This window comes from Netta rufina (genome assembly GCF_964035555.1).
Source record: "Netta rufina genome assembly, chromosome: 6".
In the NCBI taxonomy this organism is placed as follows: domain Eukaryota; kingdom Metazoa; phylum Chordata; class Aves; order Anseriformes; family Anatidae; genus Netta; species Netta rufina.
In genome coordinates, this window is record NC_140129.1 from 23,459,000 (window position 1) to 23,479,501 (window position 20,502).

The 20,502-nt window shown below is 38.0% G+C and overlaps 1 protein-coding gene across 5 annotated transcripts in view; it reads left to right on the top strand.

The window, feature by feature from the left end:
• The window catches only part of RBMS1 (RNA binding motif single stranded interacting protein 1), a 149,622-nt gene that overhangs the window by 82,669 nt on the left and 46,451 nt on the right, over window positions 1-20,502 (top strand). For 4 of the 5 annotated variants that reach the window (XM_084289316.1, XM_084289318.1, XM_084289317.1 and 1 more), the window contains exon 2: window positions 448-623. In XM_084289316.1, the coding sequence (XP_084145442.1) occupies window positions 448-623 (176 nt within the window). The remainder of the gene's footprint in view (window positions 1-447; window positions 624-20,502) is intronic. The other variant, XM_084289320.1, reaches the window with a different exon arrangement.

A 20,502-nucleotide genomic window follows, 5' to 3' on the forward strand; every position in this document is an offset into this window, starting at 1 on the left:
AGACAAAAGAAGTTACTAATTATTTTTATATTTCTTGATAGATTAAAGAAATGTTATCTTCATGTCTGCTACAATATTCCTTTATGATATGGAACAGTCATAATGAAATAAACTTAGTTTGTACCTGTTAGAACAATATCGTTTACTTCATCTTCGTATCAGATGCCACAATGAAGAGTGATAAAATATGAGTAGTACTCAGCAGAGGTTATATGTTACTTGAATCTGTGACATGCACTGAGCGTGCTTCAGGTGATAGTTGGGCATTCGGATGCACCTGTGAGTCCTGTCCCAAACACAATGTGGAAGTGGGAGTGTTTAAAATACATAACTATGTACAGATTTAACACAGTGCTCCAAATGCTCAATAGGCTGCTGTAGACTGAGATAATGTGCATGCTGTGATTGCTGTCTGAAGTTCACTCTAACACACTTTTTCCTTTGCAGCAGTCCATTGTACCAGCCCACCCAATGGCTCCTCCTAGTCCCAGCACCACCAGCAGTAATAACAACAGTAGTAGCAGCAGCAACTCAGGATGGGATCAATTAAGTAAAACAAACCTTTACATCAGAGCACTGCCTCCAAACACCACTGATCAGGACCTGGTAAAATTATGCCAACCGTAAGTACTATACTTAAATACAAATTAAAAAATCATACCTTAAAAGCTAGTAGTAGATATGCAAAATGAATGTTTGGGCTATGAGGGAAGAAAAAACAGATTTGTAAATAAAATCGTCATTCTGTAGTATGATGGCAAGTTTCAGCTTGCATGGAAATCAGTAGGAACAGAATATGTTTGGCACTTTGGAGAAACACAGAAAATTTAAATATAGTGGTGGACAGACCAATGTATTGCTCACGCAAAAGCAATGGTCACCTGTTCTGCTGCCTGATGCTGTTGATATGACAGGTAAATGAAAATTAACACCTGAATGTGAAACTTGCTATTAAGAACCTGCAATAGAGGTTCTCCTCTGTTTAGTGCTAACATAATCTGCTGATATGAACTCCTCGAGCAATTGTTTTGTATTGCTGTAAATTATAATGTGCATTTGAAATCTTATCCTAGTTTCAGACTAATTTATGTTGGCTGTACATTACTGTACAATTATATTATGATTTAAAGAAGTGGATCTGCATGAGGATACTCAGTGCTGCCGGGAGTTCCAGGTAGACTTGGCTTAGCAGAAGGTTTTCAGGCAATGTTGTTAACACGAGATTTCTGCTTGTGTGAGTTCTTGGGTTTGTTTTTTCATTTTTACAGCAGCACGTGCCTTTTAGTTACTTTCAAATATGTGTCAGATGTCTAGAGATCGTGCAATTAGGTTGTGTATATACAGTTTAAAATCATCTTTCTTAAATGTTTTACTGACTCGCTAAAGTACTTAGTAATTCTGAAATGTATAGTGCACATGGTGGATCATTTTGAAGACATTGTTTGTGCAATACCACCTTTAAGAAAACATCCTGATCTCTTCTGAACAAATGGAGCATCATTAGGTTTTACATATAACACCACTGTCCAAGATTCTCAAAATAGTGTTATCTTCTGTTTAGCAGATATGGGAATAGGGATATGTAAAAAATGTGTCCAAGATCGCAATGTAAGTTAGCAAAACGGCCAGGGAAACTGTCAAAAAAAAAAAAAAAAGTCTTGTATCCCAGCTTACGTTTGTTTTTGAATGCTGAAAAAAAGAATCAGATGCATAATTTATAGACAAAAATTAAATCTTGTTTCTTTTCCAAACAAAACTTGGACTTTCAGGATAATAGTCGTATCAGTCATCTTACTATTATAATAAAAGCAACTTGCTACATTATCTTGAAATTAAAAAAATAATATTTATATTTGGTCATTTTGCCAACAGTAAATGAAGTCAATATATTTTATGGAAAAGGGAACATATTATCAGCCTTTCTTAAGGATCCATTGATAAATTGAATGTTTTTACAGCTTCCCACGTTGACCGTGGCGATGACCTCTTAATACTTGAATTTTAGTTCATGTTACAAATCCTTATTTTACAGAATTAGATTTTACTTCGCCATTTTTATCTCTTGAGATGATGAAGCAACCTTGGCCCACACACTGACATTAGGGTGGAGTTGTGAGGTTATTTTGCACTGGAGCCACCCGGTATTTGGGTAGTGGTTACCATAGCTCCTGATCCTCTTTCTGAAGACATTGTGTGCAGTCTTAGATGTCATCAATATGCATCAGCATCCTAGAAGAGACACGTTCGGTACTTTTCTGTAATTAGTCCTTTTCCTCTTGGATAGCCGAAGATGCTCATTTATTTTTAATTTAATTTAATTTTTTTCTGTTCAATATGTAATTCTACTTGGATTGGCATTCATTTTGCAAGTTAGCAGCTGGCAAAAACTACAGCCATGCAGTTATTAAATGAATTCTGAAGTGAATTTAAGCACCTGGAAGGTGGTTGCTTTTCCTCCTGTGAAGTATTTTTCTCTTTAACGTCTTGCTTGGGTGGAAAGGAAGTCCTGTCTCAAATTCTCCGTTTCTGCTGAGGAACCAAGTGAGATATCCAGAATTTTTAGGCTTGGAACATCTTTCAAAAATCTGGGTAATCTATTAAGAGCCTTAGACTTCACTGCCAACATAGCCCCTTAGCAACTCTGTTGATGTTTCAGTAAGACAGAGATGACTGCACTCTCTCATTGTTCACAGAAGCTCAGTAATTCACTTTTTTAGACTATGGAAAGTTTCATATGCATTTTTTTTCCCATTCCTAAAAATCTGCCTAAACTTCTAGGACATAGAGGACAAGATATTGTTGAAAGCAAACCTGGTAACAGTCTGATACCTCACTGAACAACATTTCTGCTTGAGATGCTTAAAATGTTTTAAAAACTTCTTGAAGTAAATGATCTTTTACATGCATATCATTGAAAAGAGATTCACATATATTCTGTGGTGTTTGGAATAGATTATATTATTGACAAATTATATACATGCCTTTTCAAATTATTATTATTATTGAATTAATACCACCAATTTATTCATACGGAAAAAAATAAAAGGTTGAGGGTTTAAAAATTAATAAATGTATTTGTGGAGTTCATTAATTTAATTTTTTGTTTGTTTTAGCTTAAAATAACATTTTTGGTTTAGATTTGAACATTTCTTTGCAATATTTTCAGAAAAAGTGTAGAATATTGAACTGTCAGATAACAGTAAGAAAGCAAAACTAGTTGTTCACAGTTGATTTTTAAGCTAATGTAATACAAAATAAAAGAAGAATATAATCTTGGACACAGAGGTCAATGAAGAAACTGCTGTTTACTCCAGATCTCTGAAGTGTTTTCTTGAGCTTTTTCAAAATGCCTTAGATTTTACTGGGAGTAATTTTAGCTCCTTTTCCCCATAGGCTGGATCTTGTCCTATGAGAGCGCCCCCCTTGGTGCTGAACTAGTTACAGAAGGGCTAGGAAGGCTGCTCTGCGCGCAGCAGAGGTGGGCTGGCTGCCTAGCAGTCAGCCGTTGTCAGTGGATGTACGGAAAAGGATCACTGGCTTTGCTTTCTGTCTTTGGTTGTTGTCAAACAAGATGGAAAAACACCTGTGGGCTGAGGAAATAATGGTTGAAAAACGTCATTGTCACCACAAATGCCAGAAAGATCCCATCTGCACAGATTTTCCCTCTGATCGTCATGGATTTGTATCATACGCTGTACTGAGAAGTTATTTTCAGTGATGGTTATTGCAGAGAAATCCTATTTTCAATATAATCAACTCAGAATGCGAAGTAGAAAATTCTGCAGAGTTCTCGTGTACGTGGGTCTGGCCACACAGTCCTTTGCTTTCTTTTAGTCAGTACGTTCGCTTTAGTTACTGCTCACTACAGCTAGCAGTGCTAATTTTGGCCATGTTTATATTTTGAGTAATTATTTTTGGTGAATCAGTAGAGAAACTTCTTATCAAATCATAGAAGTGTGGGGCTCGCTTTCCTGTTGTATCACAGCTGTGCAGTATTTGCCAGCGCACCTAACAACTCTTCACCATTTCGGTGGAAAAGGGCTCTTGTGGCGAGAGCGCGATTTTGTCAGTATATGGCTCTGCAAATCTACTCTCCACCTTCATCTATGCGGTTCTTTTTTAACGCTTTGTCAGGTGAAGCTTTCTCCTTTTTTCCAAGATTAAAAGACCACATTATAATGTTGTTGTGAAGGCGTACCTGGGAGCAGAGCCGTTTCCAGGCAGCATTACCGGCTTTTGTGCGGGAAATGGAGCCACCACGTCTCTGAATAGCGCATTCAAACTCAAGCCTGATACTCCTGTTAGACATTGGGAAAACAAATTTCTTCATATCAGTCATGCCAGGGGCAATAAGATAGGTGTTGTGTTCACTGCAGGAATGTCACAGAATGTCACAATAGGCCTGGTTGTGAGGGGATGCTGCCTGAGTCACTCCTGTCTGTGACAGGAGCTCACCATTAGGTATGTGAGGGCAGGCAAAGCAAGAGGTGCAATAGATATATCTTTTCTGTGGGAGGCTAGGCAGGAGAAATCAGCTAAATAGAAGGACAAAAGCAGAGGAAAGGAGAAATCGGAGTAAACAGCCTGCAGGGGAAGCCTGCAGGAAGCTGCCTGACCTCAGCAGTGGCCATGGGATGTGGAGTGGTTTCAGCAGCCGCTCGCTCTGCTTCCCTCCCTCCGGCTGACTTTGCGGCGCAGTTTCTTTTCCCAAACCATGAGGTCTGTTGTACTGAGTGAGCCCCTGTCATGCTGTGCTGGTTTTACAGGGTTGCTGGAGCAGTGGTGGCCTCTGCCATGCCTGATAGTACTCCCTTGCCCCGGGGCAGCTCTCAGTACTTGCTTGATGCGCCTCCTTCAGCTGTTTTTGTCTTAGTTTTTTGATTATGAACACATTGTTTAGGCTTTGCTTGTACATTCCTATTCACTGGCTGTGAGACGGTCATTTCTTGTAGTTCATTTCATATTTGCATCTCAAAAAATGTAAGATAAAATTCATCTAATTTATTTCAGTCAAATCATTGAGACTGCTTATATGAATAGAGACTTAAGAGTTTGGGTCTTGGGACATTCAGACAGGAGTCTAACATGCTTTGACACATTTTCTAGGTGCTTTCCAGGCTTCCACTAAGTGCTGTGCTTCACTACGTATGACCTTTTTGCCCAAGCCGCATGGTTCCAAAGCCCTGAGCTTACCACTTTCTTGCTTATGATTTACTTACTGGCTTGCAGCATGGCATCTCTATAGTGTTGCGTTTCTTCAGAGAGCTCCCTTTGTACCATTTACATGATTAAATCAGAATAATGCAGCAGAGCCTTCCTCTGTCTGACAATCCCCAGTCCCAGGGTGAGATTTCAATCTCTGAGGCTGAGCCCAGGTCTTGCCTGTTCAGTTCAGTGTAAATCATTGAGCCAGCCCACCCTTTGGGCTGCTCCCTTCCAGGCTGTTTGCTTGTGCTATGTTGCTTTTATTGAGCTGTTTTTTGTCTATATACTATTTTTGAAATCTGTTTTTTGCTCTGGACAGTTTCACTTAGTCCTTCCCCCTTAAATTATTCCTGGGTGGTTATGAAGTGGATATTTAATGGGATTACAGTTAGGAAAGCAGCTGTTTTAAGGTAACAAAGTTAGTGATACAATTACCACGACAGACCATTGTTCTGTGCCAGGACAGTCAGAACATAAAATAAGAACCTTGTAGTGGTTGCCTTTGCTTTGTGTGCACTGGGAAATCATATACCTTGCTGAGAGACTATTTTAAGGACTCTTTCCTAAATATTCAGCATAATGAACCCAGGCATAAGTAAAACAAATGGCAAGCTAATGGCCATTTGAAACATTCTAGTCAGGTGTGCTATGTTTTCACAGCATGGGAACTTATTTTTTTTAATAGTTGCATACTGTAATGTTTCCCTGTTTCGGGACAGGAGCACCCAAATGTTGTTTCAGTTCCCTGTTCTTAATAAAATGCTATTTTTTTTTATTAAGTTGTGCGACAGCCATTAGCATGTTAACATTTCCACATTCTTTGCTTCTCATGTAACTGTGACCTCTCCTGTGCTGCCATTTCCCATCTCATTCAAATATGCTCGGTGCTGAGAAGTTGTGAACTGGAGCTCAAGCATCTACTGTAGCAGGGAGCTGTCATCGCTGCAGTCAGTTCAGAGCAAGAAATCTGCTAATTTTACTTAGCATATCTCATTAGAAATCAGATATGGCTGTGCTTTAGGAAATAGTTCAACTATCTTTTGCATTTAACTCCTTTGGGAGAGTGGTCTGGACAGGTCGCTGCTGCACAGTTCACAGTCTGAGATGTCTGTAGCACAAGCATGACCCCTTCAGATACATGGTGCAGGTCAGGGGAAGCTGAATTGAACATTTCAAACCCAAGTTCTCCATTTTTTTTCTTTAAAGTATTTTATCTTAGTTCCTTTCTCTCCTCTTTTCTTGCATTTTTCTTTCATGATTTGTCTGTCAGGTGCAGTGAAATATTGTGTTCATAATTATGTGGAATATCATTTCATGTCATGTAATTGTGTGATACATCTGTCCCTGAAACTATTCCCTTTGGGATCAATGTTAGTACTGATTATATTGGAAGAGAAGCCTATCTATTATTCTTACTTTTTTTTCGGTGGAAAGAAGTTCTTTATGGATGAGTTTAACCCTTTAGAGGCTTGTGTGTGTGTTAATTTTTTAAATGGTATTACTGCAAATATCACTGAATAAATAATGCCCATTTTACAGAATAGCATTTAGTTCTAGGAGGGTGAATCCTTTAGCCACTCAACGGCATGTGATTTTAATGTTCAGCTCCATGCTGTGCGGTAAAAGCATCATTTTCTTTGTTCCTTCTTCAAGGACTGTGGCATGGTTTGGGTTTTGCTCAGTATGTGCAACCTGCAGCAGAATTCCTTTAATTGTACTTTTTTTCATCCAGTTTTGCTCAAGCAGCAAGCATATCAGGAAAGATGGTGAAGGTGTGTTGATTACACTAGTGCTGCGCTGCCCATGCAGGCAGGCTTTTTATTTATTTATTTTTAAATGTTTGCGGGATGCAGAACAGCACCAAAATCCCTCCTGTAGCCGCTGCTTCAGAGCCGGGCCCTTTGGGTGCGCCCAGCTCCTCAGTAGGGCAGGCTGGCAGAAGAGCAGCTGGGTGCCAGCACAGCGTGTTGAACTGGCTCTGCTGACCCTTGTGATGCTGCAGCCTGCCACGTAGGTACGGATGCCTCATCGATGAGCTTTTAATAGGTTGGTGTCAAAAGAAAGTATCCTGTTCCTACATCAGAGATGAAATAGCATTTGGTTTTGTGTGTCCTTTAGCCAGTTGCTCCTGATATGGAGACTGCAGGACCTGGTATTGTTAGGGCTTGGCTTCCGCAGTCCATGGTGAGGCATCTGCATGCTGTGCCATGGGAATTGGGAATGGCCTGCAGAGGTAATGTTTAGTTTGAACAGTAATTTCCTTTATTTTTCAGCAACTGCTTTCAGCAGTCGTATTACAAAGTGACTGACATGGCATGATGCAAAGGATCTCTATCTTCCCATTAATACTTCCACTTTAATTAGAAATAAAATTCAGACAGCTTTATAGTCATGATCAAATGAAACCCACACCGAAATTCTCTCTGAGGAGTTCAGGATGTTTTGTTTTATTCTTCTTTGAACAATAATGCCTTTTTGTAGAATATAATTATATATTTATGTTATTTTTGGGGTGGGGAAATTGTGATTGGGGGGGGGAAAAATGTTGTCTTAGAGTCCTGCCCTCTGGATGCAGAAAATCTCTTGAGATACCTTGAATTTAAAACAAATATGATGGTTTTAATTTCCTCTTTCCATTTTGCAATCAGACTTCAAATTTAAGCAAGAAGTAAAGTTTTTCTAACAGAGCATTTCATTTAGTGGCAATAGCCTAGCAGCAATCAGCCACTCTCCTCTGCACAGCCTCTTAAAACCGAGAACTGCCTCCAAGTGCACCAAGCCTTTTGGGCTTCAGCTGCAGATGCTGGGACCCAGTGATTGCCCAAGCTCCATCTCCCCCAGGGGATGAGAGTTTTGTTGCAGCGTGGGGCCAGAGAAGAGGTGATCCCATGGAATTTCCTTTAGGAAGTGGGGGCGAGGAGAGGGGAAGGAATGCTTCAGCCGCAGCTGCTTGTAAAAGGAGCACTAGGAAAACAGATCTGCAAAAGTTACCACCGTGGAAGATCTCTAGCTGGGAAACAAAAAGCTGATTTGGTAGCATAGGGCCTGTAAAATGTGTAAGCATTTGCAAGTCTGCAGGTATTTGTTCTACAGAGATGCAACCCTTGTTCCCTATCGCAGAGCCGCAGGAAAAAAAAAAAGCTCTGTGGCAGCTGCTGGAATGCCTTTGATCAGGGTCCCAGTCCCAGTTTCCCCCCCGGTGGCAGGGGCCCATCTCAGATGGGAGGTGATAGCACCACAGTTGTTCATCAGAATAACCAGTAATTCAAGAACATTTTGAAGGGGGTTGTTTAATTTCAGGGGACTACTGGAAGTGTTAACAAGCCCTAATATGTTCTATATTGAGAGCCACAATGCGGATGCCAAATGCTGTCCCTCCTAAAGACAGTTTAGGCAGGATTCTCGCTCAGAAACCACCTAAGAACTGAGTCGGCTTAGAGCCTAGGTTGATTTTTACCCCAGCATACTGACATTAAACTTTCTTTTTCCCCCGAATACCATTTGGAGTCGAAAGCAGGGTCTGTATTTGCAAACAGATTCTTGTATCTGATGTCTCATATCTAATGCAGTTTCACATAACTCTTAGAAATCTTGTGAAGTCTGGCTGTTTGCTAAAGGTTAGTTCTGCTTAGCTCTGAATTATGTAATGTTAACTCCTTGAAAGGAAAAAATGAGCCATCTGATGTTGACACATTATAAGACCAGCCATTTCATTCAGTAACCTTTCAACCTTTTTTTCCCACGTTGCTGCCAAGCTGCATATAGGGTTGAAAAAGTAACACCCCCAGATTGTATGAAACCCAGATAATAAACATCTGTGCTCTACCTGCAGAGTGAAAGCAGTAGCAATTGTAGATTAACAAGTAAATTCAGATCTGTTACTTCCATTGAAACTTGCAACTGAGGAAATTGGGAGAAAAAATAGTGTTTATCCTTAAACAAATGAAGAGGAAAAAAAACATCCCAAAATGTTAGACCTAGGTCCTCAATTGTTTTCCCACAAGTTCTAAAATTCTATCATGTTTTCACATTCAAAAAATGTCAGCTGCCTTAGTTGACTTTGAACAGTGCCTTACTATAGACTCAAACCAACCCTGTAGAAAATTAGATTTCTAAAGGGCTGCTGGGAGAAGAATTAACATTTAAATACCTAATCTTTGCAGAGAGATGTGCAGTATCTGGGAAAAAAAGTCAAATTTTAATTTGGATGTAGATAATATTATGATACATGGAAAAGTAAGAAAAAGCACCAATGAAAACACAAAAAAAGAAGACTTTGATTTGGGGTCTGTTTTGACACTGTTACTAGTACAAATATTCCACTTGAAATAACCTGTGTGGGTTGAGTTAATCATTAACGGAATCAATTTTGGTAGAAGAAGTATGTTTAAATTTGTACTTCTATCCTACACCTTCCATTTCAATTTCCTCTCTTACTCACTTTAGTATTTTATTTTCCCAAAAGAGGAAAATCTTGGAGTCTGTTGCTTTGTTGCCGCAAGAAAAATCCCCTACGATAAAAAATTGTGCATTATTTCACTTAATGATTTGGGTATTAACTTAAAAAGTACATCGCATTAATTGATAATTGGTAATTTCTACCATCATAATTGATCTAATTAGCCCCAAATATGTATTTTTTTTTGTTGTTGTTTTCTCTGTGTTCTGTACAGCTGTATAATTGTGCATACTATCTTTGAAAGACAGAGCCGTGGATCAGTGTTTTGCCTAGGAGAACATTGTTCACTCAGACCTTACACATTGTCAGTATTTCAAGTCCCAGAGTAGCTTTTTGTTTTACATACAGTCACTACCAAGCTTTCAGAAGTCTCTCAAAATAGCACCAATTATTCTGGAGCGTTAATAAGGATTTTTTCTTTCATGTATGAGTGATTGCAGTAGTGAAATAAATGTTATGGTATCAGAAGATACAAAATCGTGATAAAAATAACTCAATAAATAATTCAATAATACAAATACTGGAGCAGTCTGAAATCTTTTATTTGCAAACCCTAAATGTCAGAAATAAAAATTATCTAAACCCCAGAAAAAGAGCCAAGCTACTTGCTTCTGATTTTGAGGACACTCCTGATAGACTGAAGAGCTGAAGACCTTTTGGAGTCTGGAAACCAGCAGAATCTTGCAGTTCAGTACTTAGTTTTATGTATTTATTATTTGTTTATATAGCTCATATGTGAAATCACCAAGGAACTGGTGTTTCTTGCTTCTTTGATTTTGTGTTAACAAACCCCATGTAAAACAGAAAAGCTTACTTATGCCCACAAGACAATGGCAAGCTTAATTTCTGTTTGTTTGCAGTGTGCTCACAAAGAGTAATCCTAGAAAGCACCAAGCACCTGCAGGAGCCCACAGCTCCTAATGCCAGTATTAGGATTTAAAACCACTTAGCACTCCATAACCTGGACTTAGAATTTGTTTGATAGCAAAGGCTGAGATTTTCAGCTATGCAATTGCTGTGTGCCAGATAAACTCTGCAGTCTCTGGTACTTTTTTTTCTTTCTTTCTTTTTTTTTTTTTTTTCTTTTTATTTTTTTCCCCCCTCTTCTTTTTGACCCATAGCTGTACAGAACCCCAGGGCAGAAACCTCCCCTGTATTAAGTGGGAATAACTTGGCGGAGCTCTGGAGAAGCTGCTTGGCAGAGAGGAGAGAGAGAGAGACTCTTTCCCTGCAGGGCCTGCAGGTATCAGCCTGGCAGGGTATGCGGTGGAGCTGATGTAGCATCCAGGGTTTCCTTCCCCACATGGTTGTATGCAGTTCTGTGACCTGAAAAGGAGCGTTTGTAAATCGCCTTCATTTCTGTTTCTCAGATAACCTGTATTCAACACCCCACATTTGTTGTATGCTTTTACTGTGTTGCAGAGTGGTGGCAGGCTTTGTCTGAACTTTTATTGTTAAGGCTGTTTTTTTGTTACTGAAAGTTAATTTGCTATATTTTGCAGATGTCAAATACTATGAGGGAAAGTGTTGCTCTGTGTTCCTTTTTCCTCAGTGACAGTGGCAGCTTACAGGGCTTTCATGTTGCAACAGGGAGGTACATAGTACTAGTGAAAGGCCATTAGCCAGGCCTGCCACTGAAAACAATCCATCATCATACCGTGGCCGCAGCAGGAATGTACTCTTTACTATGTAAATTAAGATCAATTCTTTTTGAACATCTTCCAAATATTCAGCTATGACATTATAAAAATACACAGTCATCTGTCCCAGTCTTCTGTTTCTTCCCAAGTGAATTGCATGTTACTTTGTTCCATGAGAAATTATAAAGGTTTTTCCACCCGTTCCATTAATTACTTATTCAGTTACATATTTCTTAATTCTCTTTGAAGTCTAGGAGACTTGCTCTGAATTATACAGTCTTGCAAATATTAAATATTTTGAAAAGAGTTTTTGTCCCAGGATGAATGGGTAGCTCTTTCTATCAGTGATGAAATGTTTCCTGTCTAACACTTGAATTGAGATTGTGGTAGTAGTCTAAAGAGCACAAACTCACCATTTTGTAAAACTGAGTTATGTAGAGTTGATAAGGTGAAAAAATTAGGTAGGTGTCAGTAGATTACAGGCCCAAATTTTTAAGATGTTCTTGGGTAGATAGCCAGAGGAAAAAAAAGCTTAAGAGTCTTATTTCTTTTTGAGATAAGGGAAAGACAACGTCTGTATTCTCGGGGCAGAGCCCTCCACCTCACCTTGCTTGGATCCAAACCCCCCCTCACCTACTAGAGGGGATTAGGGACTGGGACTCCTCCATGGTTGTGTTTGTAGCTGAAACATAAGCAAGATGTTACTTTCAAAGAGAACTGTTTGCTGACCAAGCATCCTAGTGATTTTTGTATGGGGGATGTATGTTTTGAAAACTATGCGAGTTTCTCTCTTTTTTTTTTTTTTTAATTCCATGAGATATTTATGTTAGAAATAGAGTATGTCCAAATACACTTTACTGAACTGAGATGCTTAATTCCTTATAACTGGTCTGCAATGTCATCAAAATATACTCATAAAAACACTTCTGAAAAAAGTATCCACTGCTGTTTACGTCAGATCTCCCCACAGTGATCTTGTTAATTTTTCTTTTTCCACAAAAAAGGAGAGATTAATTTCTTTTTCTCTAGGAGAAAAATAATGAGTTCCTGTGACAGAAGACATTTTAATGCCCTTAGGGTATATTTCTCTCTTCTTTTTGTATTAGTTAGTGTGCCTTTTTTGTCTTTCCCTTACATGAAGGGTAGGAGGCATCTCTGAGTACAGAAGAAAGAGCAAATCGTTGTAATTTTACACTGCAGTCAGGAAGGAGTACTTCTGGGGGCACTGTTTTCTTCTGTTTGTTAGTGTCCTGTCCAAACTTCCATTTTGTGCAGTGGGACAGAATTTGCAGGAATTTTAACTGCTCCTCAGGGGTTTCAATGGATTTGTATTTGGGCCTGGGTCACTGGTGTTCTGCCTTCTTCAGGATTTTGTAGTTGTCTTCTCATCCTGGTGCCAAAGAGATTTGACGGCTCAAATGTTCAGCTTCTGCAACGACAGGGGAAATGTTGAGGCTATTTCTCTCAAATTGCTTTCCTGTCGTGGAGGTTGGTGTTTGGCCATGACAGCTCTCCTCTGCTTTTTTGGCAGACAGTTCCTTGACATTCTTGTTGAGATCATCCCCACTAGGGCTTTCAGAAGAACATCTGACCGAGGCTCAAATTCTTCATCTTCTGCTGCTCAGACCGTGTAGTATGTTATAGGAAAGGGCTCTGTCCTCTCCTCTTACTACTAAATTTGCTTTTAGATACCTTTTGTTGTCTCAAAGATCCATGAATTTGTGGTTTCTTCCTTTCACCCTGATTTGGTTTCATGTTGAGGGTGTGGATTCTATTAATCCCGAGGATAATTTAAGAGAAACAAAGTGTCATTAAATTACTGCAGTCTGAGTCATACTTGGTCTGTGAGTTCAGTTCCCTGGCCTTCCCACACAGCGTTTCCGATGTGCAACGAGCTGAGGCTGTGCAGGAAAGACTGTCGACTGACCTAGATACTGTTTAACTCCTTACTAATGAGTGGATTTCTGACTTTGGGTACAGCCTTTTTCTCTTTGGATTCTCAGCCCTTTTCTGGGAAATAGCTGCATCCACGACATTGGCCTGCTTTTGAGTGGTTTTCGCCAAAAATACTCCCAAGATTTCAATTTCAGTTGATTTAAACATCTTAAGTTGCTTGGAAAAGTAGTAAATGAACTATTCCAGAACCTGAAGCATAGGCATTGAGATTCATCTTCAAGTATAGAAGCTCTGGGTTCTTTCACATAGCACTTAATTACTTTCAGGAAAAAAAAAAAAAAACAAAAAACATTTTGCTGTCCTACAAGAAAGGAATAGTCAACTCAAGCTCTCAGAAGACAAATTTTCTTTCAAATTTTCTTTCAAAAGAAAAATGGTCTGTATAGGTCCATAAAGCCCAGAAACACTGTGACCGTATTGTATGAACTACCATCTTGTCATATGTTGTTGAATCTGTTCGAGAAAGTTTTGGTGTGTGTGATACAGAACTTCGCTGACTTTAGACTTGTCTGTAGTGCATTGGCTGGTTAATTTTTTTCTTGGTGCTATACCAGAACGTGTTTTTTGTATGGTCCCTTCTGTGATGCTTCCCAGTGCATACCAGCCAAAGGGCAGCCTGGGACACTTGACTTACCCTTCCATGGGGGTATTTGACATAGTCATTATATTAAAAAAAATAAAATAATAACTGGAGAGGAGAATCTGGGGGATCACACTAGTTTCAGCTAGCTCAGGTATATTCTACATGACAGTCTGGTAGTGCAGAGTGTGCTGTGTCTGTATGTCTGTCTGCACCTCACGAGTAAGAATAGGCTGAATGTGCAGTGGTTTCAGAAAACTTCAGTTATACTTGCCTAGCAGCTACAGTGATGGGATCAGAACAGGTTAATGGTGTTTTTAAATAAAATGGTATGTTTTAGCTACCGAAAGCAAATTTCCAGATAAGTATCTATTACATTCTCTTTGCAAAACTGCAGAAATCAAGCTCTGCCTCCTGCTTGCTTCAATCAATATTCAAAAGGCTGTCTATCTGAAGCAGTGTGAAACTGAAGAAGTGTCGCTGAATGTGACCTGACACATCAGCCGCAAAGGTTGCACATTAGATTTTGTGTTACAGCTTGTGATTGCTCATGTATCTGAAATTTGGCAACAGATGGATAGTATTTTTTAATGCATAACACTCCTCTGTCCCTATCTCAGCACTTAATACTACTGCAGACATCTTTTCAACAGAGCCATGCGGCTATAATCAATAATATGTGAGCTGATGTTTCCGCTCAATAACATACAGCCACTTAAATGCCCTTCTGAAGTATTTTGACCCCTGGGGAGAACTACTTTAGTCCAACCATTTTCCCTATTGAAATGGAGATGTTTGCTATTCAGCACAGCTGGGACTTGAGAGTAGAGAAGCAAATTCAAATAGGGATCAAACCTACAAGCCATGCTATTAAGGGGGCAAGGCCTCTGGAAGGTCTAGCAGTGATTTTGGATAATTTGTCCATTTAGTACCATCTTAGTATGATTGACATTAAGTTACCAGAAATAAAAGGAGATCAGACTCTAATATTAATTTTACAGTCGCTTCATAATTAGGTGTTAATTCCAGTACAGAATAGCTATTGAAAGCAGGATGTTATTATGAGTATTTCATAAAAGAAGCATTTTTGAAACACAGTTCAGAGAGACTAGAAGTTACCTGAACGTATTGAAGTATTTGGGTTTTTTCCTCTTCTGGCCTCTAAAAGGAGAGGGGCAGTCAGCACTTTACAAGATTGGGTGTTAAATTAGCACAAGATGCAGGCAAAAGCAAATAGGTATCTTTACAAAGGATGTATTTTAACCTAGCAGCTTGGTTTGTCTTGTTGGTTTTATGTTGTCTTAGTATTACAAAAACAGAAGGTAATTAAAAACAGTTTCCAATGAGAGGCATTATTCCAATGACCAAGCATCATCCATGCAAAATAAATGCAGCAACAATCATTGAGAGTTGTGTTTGTATGTGTTCATATATATAGTATGTACTAACATAGGTGTATATATATAATGTACATAATGTGTGAGACAGTTTTTGTAGTTCAGAGCTAACAAGTGGGTCATTGTTTAGGAAAGGGGATGTGGCCAGAAATGCCCTTGTATTTTGCCAATCCCCAGTCCCATGGCTTCTAAGCTTTTTTCAACATATTCCTTGGGGCATTGCGTATTTAAACTGAGGGTATATGTGGAGGTTAGTGACCTCCTCTAGAAGTGATATTAATAGGCAAGAATAAATTAGAGTTATCTTTCATAGATAATATAGGATTGTAAGGTTAATAGGTGCCTGCCTGTCTATCCAGATAGGAGTTAGCCTAACACTACTCTGGATTGTAGCCAGAAAAACACCTTTTGATTGAGGCTGTTCTGATTAAAACAAGGGAAAAAATGTATTGGGCAGTGATGATAAAAATTAATTTTCCCCTTGCCTTGTACCTCATTCCCTCCCACAAGAAAAAGAAATAAACTTAGGAAAAGCCAAAAAAAAAGGACAGTGCATCACATGCTGAGAATGAGAGTTGGGCTTGCTTGCATGGAGGATGAGGAGGAATTTAAAAAAAAAAAAAAAAAAAAAAAAAAAAAAAGCCTTTAGGTATACAATCTGGAGACTAATTTATGCTCCCAAGCTGATCTTGTACTTCTTAGCACAGGCAGGAGAAAGGAGTTATAAATTATGAATAACAAGAACTGCTCTCTTATGTCTTGGTAGTTTTATTCTTTCAAGCTGTTAGTGTAGGCTCTGCAAAATTGGTGAGGCTGGAATTTGCCAAGATTTATGCCTGGGTGTAGAAATACTGCCTTACTTTCAGATTAAAGCGGCTAGCAGTGGTAAATCAATACATGCAAGTCTGCAGAGCTGCCACAAGCTTGGCTTATAAATACGTATTAGCGTTTATCTGTGGTTTAATTTCTCATCTTCCCAAACCATTGTCTTGATTGGTGATCATTTCTCAGTATGGAAAAAAGGGGATAAAAGAAATTGCCAGACAGTAGAAATAATATTCCAGAAATGTAATTTAAACCTGTTCAGAACTTTATTATTTTGCTTGCCAATGAATTATGATTTTCAAAAAAAACCCTGCATCTTTCATGACTGTGTGAAACTCTATGCTTTCTCATATTTTTTATATTCTTACTGTGAGCAGCATGAACTATGGTAATTTATCTTCAAATAATATTGCTTTGGCTTTTGATGGAGGTTGGTTTAAAATGCAATTTTTTTCAGTATTTCAGTCTTAACCCAGACATACTTGGTGTCCATTCTGTAGTGTTAAGGTAAGAGACTAACATTTGCTTTCTTAAAATAACATGTTGTTCTACCTTGTAGCTGTAGGAAAGTGTAACCCTGTCCCATGTACCCGAACATTGTCAGCAGATGCACAGGCAAGGTGCAGCAAACTGCTGTAGAACGTGGAGATTATCCTATGTTTTATTTAAATAAGAATGATTGTGTTGTCCTAAAAAGTGGGTTAACTGAGAACTCCAAAATGTTTGAATTATTTATCTCTTTTTGTAAGATAGGTTTCTCCAAAGTTTTCTTTGCCAAACTGGACAGTGAATGGTGTAGACTGCGAAGTGCTGGCAAAGTTACAAGTGCTGCGAAGTTACTGTTGAGTAATTGTACAAATCATTTTCATATTATTGATCTTCATGTTTGGTATCTTATGGTAAAACTTTTAAAATACTTTCAACGTAAGAGTACTTCACATCAATTACATTGTACTGTGGTAGAAGTATCATAGTAGTAGATAAGTTTCTAAACCATTCAATGTAACAATAATTTATGTGCATCATTTCATATTCTGTCCTTAAATAAATTATAAGGCATTGTAATTCAAAAATATTTAAATATTTAAAACAAAACAAACAAGAAAAAAGGTATAGTTGTATTTTACTAATATGGTCATTAAACTCAGTCGGATGTCAGCAGTAAATAATGTTTTTAGCGTCAACCAGCATTTGCATCTATTCAAAAATAAGTTTGAAAACTGTAGTTCACCACTTTTAAAATATTTAGTGTGTAAGTCTTAACACAGATAATTAGAAAAACTCCTAAAAATGTAGGCAAAATGAAGGTATGAAGTATTTACTGCTAAACAGTTAAAGATGATGATAACCATAATTTCCTTTTCTTACAGAACAGATACTTAGATTAATGCATTACTGTGATGGTTTTCCCCCAGTTTAGGAGAAAGAAGGCTATGGTTACTTACACAATATTTGCACTTCAAAGTGTGTCAAAGAGGCAAATCCATTTGTGTTTCTGATAGGTTATTTATCCTGCTTAACCTATAAACTGTGGAGTAACAAGGCTACTGAGCTGATAGGCAGCCTAGCAGATGGCTCAGAGATTATGCTAAATCACCTCAGCCTGTCAGAAGTCGGGCTGGGTTACTGCAGGGGCAGCGTCTGTAAGAGACGCTGAATGGGATCGTTTGTCTTAGTTTCTTGCCTGAAATTTCATTTTTCTTCACAGCATGTGACCTCTTCCTTCTTTCCATCTTGTTATTACAACCTCTTCGAGTTAAAGCAGATGTGTGATCAGCAAGTTTGGGACCAGCCTGCTAGTATCCTGGCTTTCATAAGAATCATTAGGGTGATGAGAATCTTTAGGTGTCTGCAAGACATGGAAGATCTCCACGGGGGCAAGGAGTTTGCTCAGGCACTTTCACTGTTGTTGCCCCTTCGTTTTTCCACATCTGGAGCTGTTGCTTCAGTCCCTCCCTACCACTGAGTTGAACATTGTCATCTCTATGGCCTATGAAATATTAAATGGGAATTAAATATGAGTAGACTAAATCAAGTTGAACAGCTTGCTGCTGTCCTCGTATTGAACATCACAGGTGTATAATTTTTGGTTTGCTTTTCAATTATGTGAAGAATGAAGAGTGTAATTTTCAAAAGTGATTAGCATGAGTGGCTCCCTCTAAGTGCTGGCTGAGGATGGCATTCTGCTGCAAAGGAAGAGAAGCCAGGGCATCATTAACTAGCTTCAGTGAAAATACCATGTGCTTAGTACAAAAAATCATGTTGCAGCTGAGTGACGATAGGCCAAGACTCAGGGCTTAAAAATCTCACCCCAAAGTGTGGGTGACTATTAATCATAGTTTTGCTAAATATCTGTATTCACATCTTCAGTGAAGCAACAAAGGCAACAGATGCTTGCAAATCCTTCTGAATTTGCCATGTTTAAGTTTTTGACATTTGCATTTCATTAATTCACATTTCATTTGAAATTACATTTACATTTAATTTTGAAATTAACAAAAAAAGTCACCACACAAATGTAAAGATTTACACTTAGAATTTTTGATCTCATTATTTCCATTCTACTGCTGTTGTGTCTTTTTCACTTAGTACCATTCTGAATTCTTTTTGATACCTGCCAGAGAGAGCCTTCCTTCCTTTCCAACCCCAAAAGCTATTTGAGGGGGAGGCTTCATTGTTTTTTTTTTCATGATCATGTTATCATAGTAGTGAAGAGTAACTGCTTTTTTTTCCCCCTATATATTGCAAAATTCTTAACCTGTTAAAGAAAAACTAAATAAACATATTGCCATATTTTTTCCAGGGATTTATGACTGATGGAGAATAAACCTCTACAGGGAATTGTTGGAAATCTGTTGTTTTGCTACACACATTAAGAATGCTGATTTAGTGTCAGCTATAATAAGTCTTAAATGTTTAAAATACGTAGAGATACTAAAAAAGCAATTTTCATCAGTTGTGCTAAATGAAAGGGCATTGTAAAGTGGGTCATGCTTTTAAGATAATCAATCTGTTGTGCAAAAACGAGCATACTAATTGAAAACCTTTGCAAAATGTAGTAAAAATAGCTGTAGGATGCTAACTTTTTTTTTTCTTTGACTTCTAGTGAGCTTCTATGCAATGGATAGAGATTATTCACATCTCTACAAAGCAAGAGGAAGCAAACATTTCCTGATTCTAAAAGCATTTCTTTCCTATCCCCACAGATCATCCTCTGCTAAACCAGGAAATAACTACTCTTTAAAAAAAAAAAAAAAAAAAAAAAAAAAAAAGGTAGCTGAAAAATAATCTCCAAACTCTTCTTCCCATGTGTCACTTTACTATTCATGACCATTTTGAATTCATAGTTCCTTTTAGCTATAAGGAGTAGAAACTTTATGCAGAGCTAGAACACTGTAAAACCTATTCATAAAATACTGTTTTTCTGTTACAATCCATATTGTCCAAGAAACTAAAAAAGCATGTGTTCATACCTCACTGATAAGAATTGTATATATCCTTTATGTTAAGCATCTGTTCTTCTAAAGATTGATATCTATAAGATCTGATAGCATATTGCTGATTTTGCATCTGTTTTTGCCACTTTCCTTTACTTCCCAGTGAAATCTGGAATTGTAACCTGCTGAGCCTGAAAAAAGATCATTTGTACCAAAATAAAGCTAGTTTGCAGCATGCTAATGTTGGTAACTGTGTCAGTAATGATCATGGTATATGCTTTTACCCATTGATTCTTACTGAAAATGAAAATATGCAAAATTTAAATAAAGAATTAGGGAATAAAAAAGTTTTTTTGATCTTGCAAAGAATCTACAGCAGCGTGAAAGACTACTGAATTGTCAGTAAAGCGAAAGGTTTGTGTTGGATTTTTTTTGTATGTAGATTCTAACTCATCAAAAAATAATCTTTTCATTAAGAAATGACAAAATGTAATTTTAGCAATTTTGCAAAGTGAAGTAAAACAGTAGTTAGTTTCCATCATAATAAATTATAATCTCTTTGGTTAGCTGTTACTTGCTTGTAGAGTAAAACAGTCAAAAACTACAATGAGAGTTACTTGACTGTTTTGAGAATGCCAGCTTTCTCTCTGAAGTCCTGGAGAGTCAAAGGGATAATTAATAAGAAATAATGGAACTATCTTTGTGAAAACCACATGACCGTACAACAGAAATGTCACCAAAGCAGAGCTTCAGCTTTAGTTTAGGTTCATGAGGAAGTCCTGTTTTCTGCATAATGAAATTTATGAACAGATGCCCGAAGCAGGGCACATCTGGCTGAATTGATTAACCTAGCGCTTGGATATATGAAGCTAAGGTAGGAATTTTTGCTAAACCAAACAAATTAACCAAATCTAGAACAATCTTGAGGCACAACTCATGCTAAGCTGCATTATGCATACCTGTTAACTATGCAAGTAAAATTAAGTATAAATGCAGCTTTTTT